The sequence below is a fragment of the Hypanus sabinus genome, chromosome 1 (assembly GCF_030144855.1).
Source record: "Hypanus sabinus isolate sHypSab1 chromosome 1, sHypSab1.hap1, whole genome shotgun sequence".
Taxonomy (NCBI): Eukaryota; Metazoa; Chordata; class Chondrichthyes; order Myliobatiformes; family Dasyatidae; genus Hypanus; species Hypanus sabinus.
The window spans coordinates 144,691,029-144,708,673 of record NC_082706.1 but is presented as its reverse complement, the minus strand read 5'-3'; the positions used below and the strand labels follow the sequence as shown (position 1 = coordinate 144,708,673).

Here is a 17,645-nt window from a genome sequence, read left to right as displayed (position 1 = left end):
ATGCAAAGTATTCCCCTACACAAACTTATGTCACCTGCCCTACCTTATTCACTAATAGCAGATAAAGTATTGCACACTCTCTCATTGGAACTTCCACATGCTGATTAAGGAAACTTTCCTGAACACATTTGATAAACTCTACCCCATCTAGTCCTTTTATAGTATGGGAATTCCAGTAAATATGTGGAAAGTTAAAATCACTTATATAATAACCTTTTGTTTCTTGAAGCAGTCTGTGATCTCTGTCCAAATTTATTCCTCTAAGTCCCACAGACTGTTGGGTGATATGTAATATAGCCCCATTAACGTGGTTATACCTTTCTTGATTCTCAGTTCCGCCCATAACACTTCACTATACAAGTTCTCCAGTCTTTCCTGACTGAGCACTGCCATGACACTTTCCCTGACTAGTAACACCACCCCTCTCCCTTTAATCCCTGGCTTTCTATCACTTCTAAGACAACAGAATCCCAAAATATTGAGTTGCTCTTCCTGCCTGTCCTGCAACCTAATCGCACTAATAGCTACGATACCATGCCCTGAGCTATCTGTGTATGATATTTTTGCATTGAAATAGATACAACTCAGGGCATTAGTCACACCATGCTCAACCTTTTGATTCTTGAGCTTATCTGAGATCTTAATAACATCCGTTTCAACAACCTCTCCACTATCTGTTTTGGCATGCTGGCTCCCATCCAACTGACTCCAATTTAAATCTCTCCCTGCAAACCCCTTCCACCCCTATGCAGCACTAGCAAACCTTCCTGCTAGTCCCCCTTCAGTTCAGGTGCAAACAGTCTCTTCTGTACTGGTCCCACCTACCATGAAGACAGACCAATGATCCAAAAATCTGACGCCTTCCCTCCTACACCACCTCCTTAGCCATGTGCTAAACTGTAGGATGTCTTATTTTTTCTGGTCTCATTAGCATGTGGCACAGGTAGCAATTCTGCGATCACAACCCTGAAGGTCCTGCATTTTAACTTAGTGCCTAACTCCCTGAACTCCCTTTGCAGAACCTCGTCACTGCAAAGGGAGTTCTTCCCAGTTATGTCATTGATATCTACATGGACCACAACCTCTGACTGTTCACCCTCCCACTTAAGAGTGCCGAGATATCCTGGACCCTATCAAGTAAACCCTGATAAGTGAATCAGTGTTCCGAACAGATGATGAATTTGGTGCCAACTGCACTGTATCAATTATTTTATTCACTATCTGTAATAACATGCAGCAGCAATTTGCCCAACTCTACTTAAGTGGAAACTTCCATGTATGTGGCTTCCCTCATCCAGAAGAGCCAGCATGGAACACTACCACCCACAGGTTCCGTCCCGCTCACATACCATCCTGACCCGGAAACATTACTCTATTTTTTCATCATTGATGGATACAAATCCTGAAAATCCCTCCCCCACAGCACTCTAGGAGCACCCTGAAAGGCTGAGTCACTACCACCTCTGAGGCAATTATGTTAGGGCAATAAATGTTGGTCTTGATAACAATATCCTCATCCCATGAATGAAAAAAAACATTTTATAATCATCTCTTACGTGGTAAGCATCCCTGCCATATATGACATGCTCAGAGTCTGAGTAAAGAAGGAGAAGTTGTATCAGATAAAGGTAAACACTCAGATTCACTTAAGTTCAATGACATGTGAGTTTCAATGGGAACTGGCCAGGATGATGAGAACCAGAAAGGTCAACACACTCTATGCTCTGTTTTAATTTGTCCTTAGGATGAGGCAATGATATCATGACTTATTGTCCAGCTATAAGTTTTTCTTTTAATCTGTAGAAGGCTGAGGGGTGACCTCAAAGACCTCAAAATCATAAGAGACATAAAGTGGATTGTCATAGTCTTTTTCCAGGGGTAAGGGAGTCTAATACTAGAAGGCTTAGGTTAAAGGTGAGAGGAGAAATTTTTTTGCACACAGGGTGGTGGGTATCTGGAATGAACTGCTAAAGAAGCTGTAGCTGAACCGAGTACAATTATAATGTTTAAAGACGTTTAGACAGGTACAGTACATGGACAGAGAGAAAGGTTAAAATAGATATGGACCAAATGGAAGGAAACAGAACCAGCTTGGATACACATCTTGGTTGATGTGGACAAGTTGGACTGAAGATACTGTTTCTGTGCTCTACAACTCTATGACTCTAATTCTCCAATTCTACTGGAGTCCAACAGATGGTGCTTTGCTCCAGGTCGAAGCATCTGCAGTATCTTGTGTCTCCATTACTGAAAACTAATTGAGTCATTTTTCTCATTACTGTTTCTGGAACTTGCTATGTGCAGCCTTACTACCGACAACGGCAATTACACTTTGAAGCTATTCATTGGCTGGTCACTGAGGACATCTTGTAGAAAAGGAAAATGCTGCAGAATTGGAGCCCAATTGTTTTGTGAAAGGTAAATTAAGGGAGTGAGGGGTAGAAAACTGGGAAGGAAACAGATAACTGGAAGAAGACACAGAAAAATTAATGTTTAAGGAAGGAATATTTCCAACACTGCACTTTCTCCATAACTGAAAAACTATGTACAGTACTGCATTCTATTTTTTCCTTTAAATTGTGTGCACCTGGTACAGTGCAAGGGGAAAGTATTTGGGTACAGGGTTTCGAAGGAAATAAGGGGCAATTTTTTTGTGCAAAGGGGATCTTCTCTGAGGCTGGGTAGAAACTGGAGTTCAGAGATAGAGAGAAAAAGGTTGTCAGACTTTTGCAGTCCTTCTGGTACCTTGTATAGCTTGGTTTAGTGATTGGCTGATAAATATTATTTTGTTTCCTTTACTACCTTATTGAACATTTGTCTTTCTTTTCATATTTTAATTCTATATATTACTCTAATAGAGTAATCTAGAGTAATCTCTTAAAACCTTCTATACATGTACAGTGCCTCCTTTGGGAATACCTGTTGCTACTGAATCAAAAAGAATGAAGAATGAATTTAAAGGTATTTTCTTTACTCTAACTAATGTGGTTAAGTGATTAAAACAGACCCCAGAATTTTGGGGAAACATTCTCCAGTTCTTTTTCTGATTTTTCATTTCTATTTGAAATTTGAGATGTAGACCCTCAGTTTATCATTAAAAGTTAACCAACAGCTCAAGGTTTTTAAAATGCAACACGTCTAATATTTTCAGAAATGTAGACACATCAACTGCAACACCACCATGAGAAATACATACAAAAATTGACAGAAGAATTAAATTCCAGGGAAAACATCTCCTGCATAGAGAAAACAGAGTAGATTAAAGCAAACTTCAAAGAATTCAAAGTTCAAAGCAAAAATTATTATCAGAGTACATACGTGTCACCAAATCCAACCCTATGATTATTTTTCTGCAGGCGCACTTAGTGTGTATATATATATAAAACTGTAACTGTAAACAGGATCAATGGACAACAAACTATACAAATGCAGATATAAATAAATAGCAATAAATAATGAGCATGAAATAACAAAATAAAGGAGTCCTTAAATAAATGTAGCTATGTGGCGGCTCATTTCCTAGCGTATGCGAACCGACTCACAATTAGATAGCCTACGGGGGTTTGCGAGCAGAGAGCTTTGGAGCCTCTTCGCCATGGGGGGCCGGTTGACAGAGGCTTAAAAGTGAGGCTGAAGTTTTCGAATAAAGTTTTTTCCTTCGACTGCAGTTAGCGACTCCGTGTCGTAATTTTAGCGCTGTTTGTAGCACACCGCTACAATTGGTGACCCCGACGGTCCAAACGATTTTTGGACCAGAAATGACCGACGCCGCCTCTGTTCATGCGGTTTCGTTGAAACTGCCGGGTTTCTGGACACAGCGCCCGGACCTATGGTTCCAGCAAGCCGAAGCCCAATTCCACGTTCGCCGGATCACCTCAGAAGACACCCGCTACTACTACGTGGTGGGCTCCCTCGACCAGGACACAGCTGCCCAGGTCGCGGAGTTCGTACAGTCGCCCCCGGCAGACGGCAAGTACACGGAATTCAAAGCCCTGCTCCTCAGGACTTTCGGACTCTCACGGCGCGAGCGGGCTGCCCGTTTACTGCACCTGGATGGCTTGGGCGACAGACCTCCATCGGCTTTAATGAACGAGATGTTGTCTCTGGCCGAGGGACACACAGGCCTCATGTTTGAGCAGGCATTCCTGGAGCAGCTGCCCGAGGACATACGCCTGCTGCTGTCCGACGCGGATTTCAGTGACCCCCGGAAGGTGGCAGCCCGGGCGGACTTGCTGTGGAACGCCAAAAAGGTGAGCGGGGCGTCCATCGCACAGATCACCCAGCCACGCTCCCGGCAGCAAACCAGTCCAGGCCCGGCCGCAGAGCCCACTAACCCCCGGCCCAATGACCACTGGTGCTTCTACCACCAGCGGTGGGGCGCAGAAGCCCGCCGTTGCCGCCCGCCCTGCAAGTTCCCGGGAAACGCCAGGGCCAGCCGCCGCTGATGGCTACGGCGGCTGGCCATCGGGATAGCCTCCTGTATGTGTGGGATAGCAGGTCGGGACGCCGCTTTTTGGTCGATACTGGGGCTGAGGTCAGCGTTTTACCTCCGACAAGTTACGACACTCGCAGCAGGGCACCGGGTCCCCCCCTGAGGGCCGTGAATGGCAGCACAGTAAGGACCTATGGCACCCGTCAGGTGCAGCTACAGTTCGGCCCCAGCCAGTTCACGTGGGACTTCACACTGGCCGCCGTAGCCCAACCGCTTCTGGGTGCGGATTTTTTGCGAGCTCACAGCCTGCTGGTTGACCTGCCCAGGAAGAGACTGGTACACGCCGAGACCTTTCAGACGTTCTCCCTGGGCGCGGCCCAGTTGCCAGCCCCTCACCTCGGCTCCATCACGCTGTCCGACAACGACTTCACCAGGGTCCTGGCGGAGTTCCCATCGGTTCTGGCACCGCAGTTCACAGCAGCCATGCCCAGGCACGGCGTACAGCACCACATCCCGACACAGGGACCACCCCTCCATGCCCGTGCTCGGCGGCTTCCCCCGGACAAGCTCCGACTGGCGAAGGAGGAGTTCCAGAGAATGGAGGAATTGGGGATCATCCGGCGGTCCGACAGCCCCTGGGCTTCCCCCCTGCACATGGTGCCCAAAGCGACGGGGGGCTGGAGACCGTGCGGCGACTACCGCAGGCTGAACGAGGCTACCACACCGGACCGCTACCCTGTGCCGCACATTCAGGACTTTGCGGCAAACCTGCACGGCGCCCGGATCTTCTCCAAGGTCGACCTTGTCCGAGGGTACCATCAAATCCCGATGCATCCTGACGACGTCCCCAAGACGGCTCTCATCACCCCGTTTGGCCTCTTCGAGTTCCTCCGCATGCCGTTCGGCCTGAAGAATGCCGCACAGACGTTCCAGCGGTTAATGGACGCGGTGGGACGGGACCTGGACTTCGCGTTCATCTATTTGGATGACATCCTCATAGCCAGCGGCAGTCGTCAGGAGCATCTGTCCCACCTCCGTCAACTCTGCGCCCGACTGAGTGAGTACGGTCTTACAATTAACCCTGCCAAATGCCAGTTCGGACTTGATACCATTGACTTCCTGGGCCACAGGATTACTAAAGACGGGGCAACCCCTCTGCCCGCTAAGGTAGATGCGGTCCGCCACTTCCCCCGACCCACCACGGTCAAAGGCCTTCAGGAATTCGTAGGTATGGTCAATTTCTACCGCCGCTTCCTCCCTTCAGCTGCCCGGATCATGCGCCCCCTGTTCGCCCTGATGTCGGGTCCGAGCAAGGACATTACCTGGGACGAGGAGTCCGCCGCCGCTTTCGTTCAAACGAAGGAAGCTTTGGCTGACGCCGCAATGCTAGTACATCCCAGAATGGACACCCCTACCGCCCTCACAGTGGACGCATCAAACACGGCAGTCGGTGGGGTGCTGGAGCAGCTCATCGCAGGTCGCTGGCAACCCCTGGCGTTTTTCAGCAAACACCTGCGGCCACCCGAGCTCAAGTACAGTGCTTTTGACCGGGAACTGTTGGCGCTCTACCTGGCAATCCGGCATTTCAGGTACTTCCTAGAAGGTCGGCCCTTCACCGCGTTCACGGACCACAAACCGCTTACCTTTGCGTTTACGAAAGCATCCGACCCCTGGTCATCCCGCCAGCAACGCCACCTGTCCTACATCTCTGAATACACAACGGATGTCCGGCACGTCTCGGGTAAGGACAATGTCGTGGCGGATGCGCTCTCTCGCCCTACCGTTCATGCCCTTTCCCAAGGGGTAGACTTTGAGGCACTGGCAGAGGCACAGCAGGTAGATGAGGAGATTCCGAGTTACAGGACTGCAGTCTCTGGTTTGCAGCTCCAGGACTTCCCCGTGGGCCCAGGTGAGAGGACCCTACTCTGTGACGTCGCCACCAACCAGCCCCGTCCGGTCGTCCCCGCAGCCTGGCGGCGACGTGTTTTCGACTCCATTCATAACTTGGCGCATCCCTCCATCCGGACAACTGTCCGGATGGTTTCCAGCAGGTTCGTTTGGCACGGACTCCGCAAACAGGTCAGTGAATGGGCCAGGACGTGCATGCACTGCCAGACGGCCAAGGTTCAGCGGCACACCAAAGCCCCACCGCAGCAGTTCCATCCCGCCCACCGGCGTTTCGACCACATTCATGTGGATATCGTGGGCCCCCTGCCAGTGTCGCGCGGAGCGCGTTACCTCCTGACTATCGTGGACCGGTTCACAAGATGGCCAGAGGCGGTCCCGCTCACCGACACCACCTCCGAATCTTGCGCCCGAGCCCTGATCGCCACCTGGATATCCCGCTTTGGTGTACCAGCCCACATTACCTCCGACAGAGGCGCCCAGTTCACCTCCAGCCTGTGGTCAGCTATGGCCAGCCTTTTGGGGACTCAGCTGCACCACACCACTGCCTACCACCCACAGTCGAACGGGCTAGTGGAGCGTTTCCACCGTCACCTGAAGTCGGCCCTCATGGCCCGCCTGCGAGGAGCCAACTGGGCGGACGAGCTTCCCTGGGTCCTTCTCGGCATCCGCACAGCGCCCAAGGACGACCTGCACGCCTCGTCGGCCGAGTTGGTATACGGCGCGCCCCTGGCCGTCCCCGGGGAGTTCCTACCAGCCCCGAGGGGGCAAGAGGAAGAACCCGCTGCAGTCCTGGGCAGACTTCGCGAGAAGCTCGGTAACCTGGCCCCCATACCCACTTCACAGCATGGGCGGCACCCGACCTGCGTACCCAAAGACCTACGGAACTGTAAGTTTGTGTTTGTACGAAGGGGCGGGCATCGGCCACCGCTGCAGCGGCCATACGAGGGGCCGTTTACGGTGCTCCGGAACAACGGGTCCACGTTCGTGCTGGACGTTGGGGGGAAGGAGGAGGTTTTCACGGTGGACCGCCTCAAGCCGGCCCATGTGGACCTGGCGCAACCGGCCGAGTTTCCGGCGCCTCGGCGCAGAGGCCGACCTCCCAAGCAGGTTCTGGCCCAGGCTGTGGACATTGGGGGGTGTATCGCCGGTTCTGGGGGGGGGTTATGTGGCGGCTCATTTCCTAGCGTATGCGAACCGACTCACAATTAGATAGCCTACGGGGGTTTGCGAGCAGAGAGCTTTGGAGCCTCTTCGCCATGGGGGGCCGGTTGACAGAGGCTTAAAAGTGAGGCTGAAGTTTTCGAATAAAGTTTTTTCCTTCGACTGCAGTTAGCGACTCCGTGTCGTAATTTTAGCGCTGTTTGTAGCACACCGCTACAGCTATACCATTTTGTCCAAAAGCCTTTTGGTTGAGGAGCAGTAACTGTTCTTAAACCTGGTGATGCAAGTCCTGAGGCATTTGTACCTTCTACCTGATGGCAGCAGAGAGAAAAGAGCATGGTCTGGGTGGTAAGGATCTTTGATGATTGATGCTGCTTTCCTACGGCAATTTTTCATGTGCTCAGTGGTTTGGAATTGTTAGATCAATAAAAATTATCGAAACTATTGAACAAAAAACATGGATAATACTGCAAGAGGTTTTCAAATTTTCTCAGAATCACATTGACAATCAGTGACATATACTGTGAAATTTGTTGTTTGGGGATGGCACAGTGTCATAGCAGTTAGTGTAACACTATTATGGCACCAGCAACCTGGTTCAATTCCGCTGCTGTCAATAAGAAGTTAGTATATTCTACTCATGACCGTGTGGTTTTCCTCCGGGTGCTGTGGTTTCCTCCTGCATTCCAAAGACATATGGGTTAGTAGATTAATTAGTGGGTCAAGCTCATTGGCCCCTGCTGTATCTCTGAATAATTAATAAATAATATTGGGAGTGTAGGTATTAAAGTCTCCCCTCTGAATGGTACAGATTGAAGGAAGGTGCTCAGGGACTAAATTGCACTTTAAAGACTGTAAAATGGACACCATCAATCATATTGAAATTCATCCCCTGCTAAAGCACTCCAATGGCCAATGGGGTGCCAAAATTCCCTGCTGGCATTCTGTTTGGAAGTTGGGATTGGGAGGAGGGGTCTGTATCCAGATATACCAGCCATGTGACAGATGCACTGCCACCTGGCTGGTTGGAGGACACACCACATGCCAATCAACATTTGGTCCCTCCCAACTAATCAATTCACACCTAAATTATTGGTCACCCTAATTGGATTATTGCGCCCAGCCCCATGCTATAAAAGGTGAGACTTGGCCCTGGATCGGTCTCTCTCACAGACCACCTCATTGGAGGTAAGTGCATTGATTTATGTTTGGGAAGGTCTATTGTTTGTCCCGGTAAGGGAGCTGCGGCTATCCAAGGTCAAGGGGGATAGCTGTCGTAGTGCTTTTCCCTTGTTCTTTGTATGTGTAACCGTACCCTGTCCCCACACCGCTTCCTGTGTTTTGTAGTTGCTTGTGTTTACCCGACTTCCCTTTTAATAATAAATTCCTTATTATTAAAACTGTGTGTGTCCAGGCCTCTACTGTTGAGACTCAAAGAACCAGTTATTTTCCATCACAACGTTTGGTGCTGTGGAGCAGGGTCTCATAGGTTTTGGCTGGACACAAGCACAGGGGATAATGTTCTGGAATAAGGGGAAGAAAGCCAGTGCAGGCACCCAGGATAAGATCCCCGGGTGGGCTGATGAAAGGGAGGGATTTGAGAGTCTGGTCAGCATGCTGGCAGACCACGGAAAACCAGCGGACTGGTCTGAGCAGTTAGAGCCCCGTGGAGAGAAGCTGGGCCCTCATGTGGTCTCCCTCCTGAAGGAATCAGGGTTCCCCAAAGCCAAGGGGAGTCAAGAAGGACAGGGAAATTGAAGACCTCAGTCAGCGTTGTTGCACACTGAAGGAAGCAGCACAGGCTGCCCAGGCCCGAGCCGATGACCTTGAAGTTAGGGGAACTGAACTTGCCTGTCGCCTCATAAAACTTCAGCCGGCCAGGGCAGCCCATCGGTCTGGCTGGCAGCCGGACCCATTAAAGATTCCAGCCTTAGTCCAGTGCGGCAACAAGCTGGACGCAGGGCTGGGGGATGGGGACATCTGGCTGGTAGTGACGACGAGGGGATGCCCGAGGAGCCAAGGTCCCACAACCACCCTTCCCCCTTCTCACCTGAGCTCCAACATGCCCAACCCGTCACCACGATGTCCCAGCTTCATCGCAGGGAGGAAGGGAACGAGGGGGAGTCGGCCAGACCTTCCCCTAGTCACTCCAAGACCACGGAGACCTGGGACCTCCCCCAAGGAGCTGACCCAGTTGGCGGATCGCTACCGCCAACGACCAGGCGAGCATCTTGCTGCCTGGCTGCTCCAGCTGTGAGATGAGGGGGTGCCCAACCTCTGCCTCTCCCATCAGGAAGCAAGCGCCCTGGGAAGCCTCTCTGACCAGCAGAGCATAAACAATAATCTGCAACGGCACAACCCTGTGGGATCGGGTAGTGACCGCGGAACGAGCTCGCTATCCCACACTTCTGGAGTGGGATCTACACGGGTGCCCGCAATGGGGTACGGTCAGTGAGGGCACCCAGGTTATCAGGGAATGGGCACTGGACAACGGCATCTATCAAGGTGCCTGTGACTGTAACTTCCTTGAAAACACACGAGTGACCGGTGCCCTAGCGGGATACTTGGTCACTATTGCACGCCCTGATCTGAAGTCGGTAATCCTGCCCCTCATGGCACCAGCTAGCGGTAGGACCGTATGGTATGCCATCACCCTCCTGGAGGGATTAGAATATATGCAGAGCGGGGCACCTACGCAGGTCCGCAAGACTGAGACAAGGGCCCTAGACACTATCCCTCTCAGATATACACACAGGCAGCTGTACACAGACCTGCTGCGTGCAGGGGTGGATCGTAACCAGATAGATGGCATCCCCACCCCCAACCCATATGCCCTGTGGAAGGAGCATTGCAGGGGGAAGACTACTTACAAAAAGACCACCCACACCGAGCCACCCTCCGCGCATTCCCTGCCTGAAACTGTCTCGAAGACCCTCGAAGCAGAACTCTGACAACTCGTCAGGCAGGAAATGTCCCACCTCCATCAGCAAAGTGCCTCACCCCCGGCGTGCCAGCCCTCCTCCCCCCTCCCATAGGATGAAGGCCAGGGCCCCCGGCGCATTTGCTCTCTTGCCCTTTCCCGCCCGGGGGACCTGAGGCCACATATACCCGTCACAGTACACTGGGGAAAGGGAAACACAGAGGTGGACTCTGAGGCCACATATACCCGTCACAGTACACTGGGGAAAGGGAAACACAGAGGTGGACCTGAGGCCACATATACCAGTCACAGTACGCTGGGGAAAGGGAAACACACAGAGGTGGACTTTGAGGCCACATATACCCGTCACAGTACATTGGGGAAAGGGAAACACACAGAGGTGGACCTGAGGCCACATATACCCGTCACAGTACACTGGGGAAAGGGAAACACACAGAGGTGGACCTGAGGCCACATATACCCGTCACAGTACACTGGGGAAAGGGAAACACACAGAGGTGGACCTGAGGCCACATATACCCGTCACAGTACATCGGGGAAAGGGAAGCACACAGAGGTGGACCTGAGGCCACATATACCCGTCACAGTACATCGGGGAAAGGGAAGCACACAGAGGTGGACCTGAGGCCACATATACCCGTCACAGTACATCGGGGAAAGGGAAGCACACAGAGGTGGACCTGAGGCCACATATACCCGTCACAGTACATCGGGGAAAGGGAAACACACAGAGGTGGACCTGAGGCCACATATACCCGTCACAGTACATCGGGGAAAGGGAAACACACAGAGGTGGACCTGAGGCCACATATACCCGTCACAGTACATCGGGGAAAGGGAAGCACACAGAGGTGGACCTGAGGCCACATATACCCGTCACAGTACAGTGAGGAAAGGGAAACACACAGAGGTGGACCTGAGGCCACATATACCCGTCACAGTACACTGGGGAAAGGGAAACACACAGAGGTGGACCTGAGGCCACATATACCCGTCACAGTACACTGGGGAAAGGGAAGCACACAGAGGTGGACCTGAGGCCACATATACCCGTCACAGTACACTGGGGAAAGGGAAGCACACAGAGGTGGACCTGAGGCCACATATACCCGTCACAGTACACTGGGGAAAGGGAAACACACAGAGGTGGACCTGAGGCCACATATACCCGTCACAGTACATCGGGGAAAGGGAAGCACACAGAGGTGGACCTGAGGCCACATATACCCGTCACAGTACATTGGGGAAAGGGAAACACACAGAGGTGGACCTGAGGCCACATTTACCCGTCACAGTACACTGGGGAAAGGGAAACACACAGAGGTGGATGGCGCTTGTCGACACAGGCGCCCAGCACACGATTATCCCAGGCAATCCTGCCTTATGGAGGGGTACGGACATGCAGATAGAGGGATTGGGGGGCTCCCTGTTACCAGCTAGGGAGGTCACCCTTCGCTTAGCCATAGGCAACCATTCCCCCAGACGTGTACAAGTCCTTATTGCCTCCTCCCCGGAATGTATCCTCGGGATCAATGTTTTAAAGGGACAATCACTTGAAACAAACAGGGGCAAGTTCACCTTCGGCATCGCGCGAGCCACTATTGTCATCAGGGCGGCTAAGTGGGAGCCAATCGTTGTTCCCCCTCCCTCCCCAAGATAATCTGTAACAGTCAGTACAGAGTGCTGGGGGGGGGGGGGCGCCCAGAAATCGCAGACTCCATTCAAGCCCTGTTATGGGAGGGGATTACTAGAACCGCTGCCTCGCCTTTCAATAGCCCCATTTGGCCTGTCCGTAAGCGGAACGGCTCCTGGCGGATGACCGTTGATTATAGGCAATTGAACAAGGCTGCACCCCCCCTCGCCGCCGCTGTACCTGACATTGTCACCTTTGTTGAAGACATCGCAGGCCGTCCCCATAAACCCTGGTACGCTGTTGTTTCCCGCCAGGCGGGTCTGCCTTTTGAGTTACAGGTCTCAGCAAGCGAGACGGTCGCCAAGTGGAGCCTCTGGCAGAAGACCCCAGGGCATAGAGTCCCCCTCGGTTTCTGGACTAAGTCCCTACCTGAATCGGCAGTGCGCTACAGCCCCTTTGAGCTCCAGCTACTAGCCTGCTACCTGGCGCTCCTCGCCACAGAACACCAAACAGGCACCGACCCTGTCGTCCTTTGCCCCCATCTCCGCATAATGCGATGGGTCAAGTCCCCTGATTCTACCCACAAGGAGGGCCGTGCCCAGAGGTCCTCCATTGTCAAGTGGAAGTGGTACATTGTGGACCAGGCTGAGCCCAGTCCTGAAGGGGTCAGCCGCCTCCATGAACAAGTCATCCCCGAGGTACAACCCTCCCCAGCATGTTGGGGTCAACCCTTCGATTCCCTTGACCTCGACAGCAAACTGCGCGCCTGGTTCACAGATGGTTCCAGCCGCTGGAAAGGGGGTAAACAATTTTGGAAAGCGGCAGCACTTCATCCCGCCACGGGTAGAATTTTAACCACCGAGGGAGAGGGGGGTTCCAGTCAACTTGCCGAGCTGGTGGCAGTAGCCCTCACCCTCCAAAACACTACCGGACCAGTCCACATCTATACTGACTCCTGGGCAGTAGCTAACGGCATTGCAGTGTGGATGGCCCGGTGGTAAGACATGGGGTGGGAAATACATGGACGTTCCCTCTGGGGACAGCACCACTGGCATTTCATTTGGGACCAGGCTGCTCACAGAAAAATTTCTGTCCACCATGTGGATGCCCAGACCCAGAAAGATAATGAAGAGGCAACGTTTAACACTGCTGTGGACCAGGCTGCCCAAATATCATCAGCCACTACTTCCACCCCGACACAGACCCCAGTGCACTAGCTGCGTATATCCAGAGATACCGGCCACGTGACAGTTGCACTGCCACCTGGCTGGTCGGAGGACACACCACGTGCCAATCAACATTTGGTCCTTCCCAACTAATCAATTCACACCTAAATTATTGGTCACCTTAATTGGATTATCACGCCCAGCCCCATGCTACAAAAGATGAGACTTGACCCTGGATCGGTCTCTCTCACAGACCACCTCATTGGAGGTAAGTGCATTGATCTATGTTTGGGAAGGTCTATCGTTTGTCCTGGTAAGGGAGCCGCGGCTATCCAAGGTCAAGGGGGATAGCTGTTGTTGTGCTTTTCCCTTGTTCTTTGTATGTGTAACCGTACCCTGTCCCCACACCACTTCCTGTATATTGTAGTTGCTTGTGTTTACCCGACTTCCCCTTTAATAATAAATTCCTTATTATCAAAACTGTGTGTGTCCAGGCCTCGACTGTTGAGACTCAAAGAACCAGTTATTTCCATCACAACAGGGTCTGGCAACAATTGACCCAATGGGCTTCTGATGAGAGTTAAAGTTGAAGAATTGGAGTGGATCATGGGTGGTGGGTGATGGTGGGGGGAGCAGAAATCAGGGAATAAGGAGTCCTCCAACGGAAGCATTCAGCTGATTGGCACTGATGATTTGTGTGTGTGTGTGTGTGTGTGTGTGTGTGTGTGTGTGTGTGTGTGTGTGTGTGTGTGTGTGTGTGTGTGTGTGTGTGTGTGTGTGTGTGTGTGTGTGTGTGTGTGTGTGTGTGTGTGTGTGTGTGTGTGTGTGGACTGGAGACATCATTCCAATGGAATTGGGGGAAATCCGAGGGGTGAATTGATTTAGGTGCATCAGTGGTGAGGGTTAGTTAGCAACGATGAAGTTATTCCCTTACTTGGCAGGGTCCCAGCCCAGCAGTGCTAAGAAGATCATCATCGATTTGTACACCAGGGAGCAGAATCAAATATCACTGTGATGATTGTACGCTCTAGTATCAATTGTTTGGTGACAATAAAGTAAAGGCTGACCCTGCCAAGATCCAAAATCCCTGTGTCACATAGCAATTGACACTGCTGACACATTAATCAAGCTTGTTCACAAGGGCAACAGTTAGCAAGGGCCTGGTTAAAGTTCCAGACTCAACCCCAAATGATCTGAAAGCTGTCATTATTGCATTTTATTCTGGAAAAATAATTGTTTTTCAAATAGATTATACTAAAAAGTGCAATGGAATTTCTAAGGTTAGAGGAATTGAATATCTGAAACACATTCATAATACTTTCGAATTTCCAAAACTATCCACTAAAACTGTTGTTTAAGGAAGGACATAAAGTGATGGATCTGAAGGGTAATGTGTTCGTTGTGTACTTCTGTCTGTGTGCGTCTATGTCCGTCTGTGCCTCTGTGTCTGTGTGTGAGTGAGTGCATCTGCATGTGCAACTGTGTGTCTGCACAAGCATACCGCATGTTGGGGGCAGGGTGGTAAAATGTGAAAAAGATAAATACAAGGCAGGATGGATGGTTTAATATGTGAGCATAAGAGGTTCAATCTCTGATGATAACTATTGCCTTTCCTGCTGAGGGTCACCACTGATATTTTCTCCAAGTACACACACACATACAACGAACTGCAACTCCACTCACCCCAGACAGGAATGCTTAAACAGGTTTCCTGAACCTAGCGAACATTTGCCTACATTGTTCTGCTGGAATTTAACCCAAAGGTTACAGAGTTAAGTTAAGTATGTATAAGGAAGTACTGAAAGATAGTGGAATAAGGTGATTGTGTAGACTCATATAATGAGGACAAATTGGGGTAAGACTAAACCTGTGTGTGTTGAGGGCAGTTCACTCGAAAGTGTCAGAGTGAGCAATGCAAATAATCAGTGGCAGTAGCTAAGAGATTTTGTTTGGAACTGACCTGACTCTTGTACAGCAGGCGAGAACCAAGTACACAGAAATGAAGATCCCACTAGAGAAAAGTAGAACAGAAAACAATATAGCACAGAGTGAGATTTAGATTAGAACAGTTCAAGGTACACTGAATCAGAATCAAGTTTAGTATCACTGACATTTGTCATGAAATTTGTTGTTTTGTGACAGCAGTAATTGCAATACATAATAAAAAAATGATAAATTACACTAATAAATATATATCAAAATTAAAATAAATAAGTAATACAAAAAGAGAGCAAAATCAGAAAATATAAAGTGAGATAGTGTACATAGGTTCACTGATGTTCAGAAATCAAATAGTGGAAGGGAAGAAACTATTCCTGAAACATTGAGTTTGCATCTTCATGCTCCTGTACCTCTGACTTGATCACAGCAATGAGAAGAGGGCATGTTCTGGGCAATAGGACCCTCAATGATGGATACTCCCTTTTTGAGGCATCACCTTTTGAAGGATGCTGGAAAGGAGAGGGTCCATAATAGAATTGCTTGAGATTACAACTTCCTGCAGCTTTTTCTTACCAGATGGTGAAGCGACCAGATAGAATGTTCTCCACGTGGATTGAAAATTGGCTGGCTGACAGGAAACAAAGAGTAGTGATTAACAGGTCCCTTTCGGAATGGCAGGCTGTGACCAGTGGGGTACCGCAAGGTTCGGTGCTGGGACCGCAGCTGTTTACAATATACATTAATGATTTAGATGAAGGGATTAAAAGTAATATTAGCAAATTTGCTGATGACACAAAGCTGGGTGGCAGTGTGAAATGTCAGGAGGATGTTATGAGAATGCAGGGTGACTTGAACAGGTTGGGTGAGTGGGCAAATGTACGGCAGATGCAGTTTAATGTGGATAAATGTGAGGTTATCCACTGATGGCAAGAACAGGAAGGCAGATTACAATCTAAATGGAGTCAAGTTAGGAAAAGGGGAAGTACAATGAGATCTAGCTGTTCTTGTATATCAGTCAATGAAAGCAAGCATGCAGGTACAGCAGGCAGTGAAGAAAGCTAATGGCATGCTGGCTTTTATAACAAGAGGAATTGAGTGTAGGAGTAAGGAGGTCCTTCTGCAGCTGTACAGGGCCCTGGTGAGACCCCACCTGGAGTACTGTGTGCAGTTTTGGTCTCCAAATTTGAGGAAGGACATTCTTGCTATTGAGGGAGTGCAGCTTAGGTACACAAGGTTAATTCCTGGAATGGCAAAACTGTCATATGTTGAAAGATTGGAGTGACTGGGCTCGTATACTCTGGAATTTAGAAAAATGAGAGGGGATCTGATTGAAACATATCAGATTATTAAGGGATTGGACACACTGGAGGCAGGAAGCATGTTCCCGCTAATGGGTGAGTCCAGAACTAGAGGCCACAGTTTAAGAATAAGGGGTAGGCCATTTAGAACAGAGATGCGGAAAAACTTTTTCACCCAAAGAGTGGTGGATATGTGGAATGCTCTGCCCTAGAAGGCAGTGGAGGCCAAGTCTCTGGATGCATTCAAGAGAGAGTTGGATAGAGCTCTTGAGATAGCGGGGTCAAGGGGTATGGGGAGAGGGCAGGAACGGGGTACTGATTGTGTATGATCAGCCATGATCACAGTGAATGGCAGTGCTGGCTAGAAGGGCCGAATGGCCTACTCCTGCACCTACTGTCTATTGTCTATTGTTACTGCAGAAATTTGAGAGTCTTTGGTGACATACCAATTCTCCTGAATCTCCTAATGAAATATATCCACTGTGGTGCCTTCTCTAATTGCATCAATACTTTCAGAGACATTGACACCCAGAAACCTGAAACTGCTCATCCTTTCCACTGTTGATCCCTCAATGAGGACTGGTGTGCGTTCTCTCAATTTCCCCTTCCTGAAGTCCACATTCACTCCTTGGTCATTGATTGCAAGGTTGTTGTGAAACCACTCAACCAGTTGATCTATCACACTCCTGTATGCCTCCTTGTCACCATTTGAAATTCTGCTAGCAAAACTTGTGTCATCAGCAAATTTTATAGATGGTGTTTGAGCTGTGCCTAGCCACGCAGTTATGGGTGCAGAGAGAGAAAAGCAGTGGCGTCCTTGAGGTGCACTAGTGTTGACTGTTAGTGAGAAGGAGATGTTAATTCTGATCCACTCTTACTGTGGTCTCCCGGTGAGGAATTCAAGGATCCATTTGCAGAGGAAGATACAGAGGCCCAGATATTTGAGCTTATCGATTAGAACTGAGCATATGATTGATTTGAATGCTGATTGTGATTAATAAAGTGCAGCCGGACATAGGCATTGTTATTGTTCAGGTGATCCAAGGCCGAATATCAATGACATTGCTTAAGACTTATTGTGGCAATAAGCAAATAGCAGCGTTTCCAGTCCTTGCTTAGACAGGAGTTGATTCTGGCCATGACCAACCTCTCAAAAAACTTTATC

At 50.0% G+C, this 17,645-nt stretch overlaps 1 protein-coding gene across 1 annotated transcript in view; it reads right to left on the bottom strand.

Moving 5' to 3' along the window:
• Nucleotides 1-17,645, bottom strand: part of faim2a (Fas apoptotic inhibitory molecule 2a) — a 43,797-nt gene that overhangs the window by 8,375 nt on the left and 17,777 nt on the right. The window contains exons 6-8 of the mRNA XM_059978245.1: nt 15,202-15,252; nt 3,197-3,236; nt 1,557-1,594 (exon numbers count right to left, since the gene is read on the bottom strand). Coding sequence (XP_059834228.1) covers nt 1,557-1,594; nt 3,197-3,236; nt 15,202-15,252 — 129 coding nt within the window. The remainder of the gene's footprint in view (nt 1-1,556; nt 1,595-3,196; nt 3,237-15,201; nt 15,253-17,645) is intronic.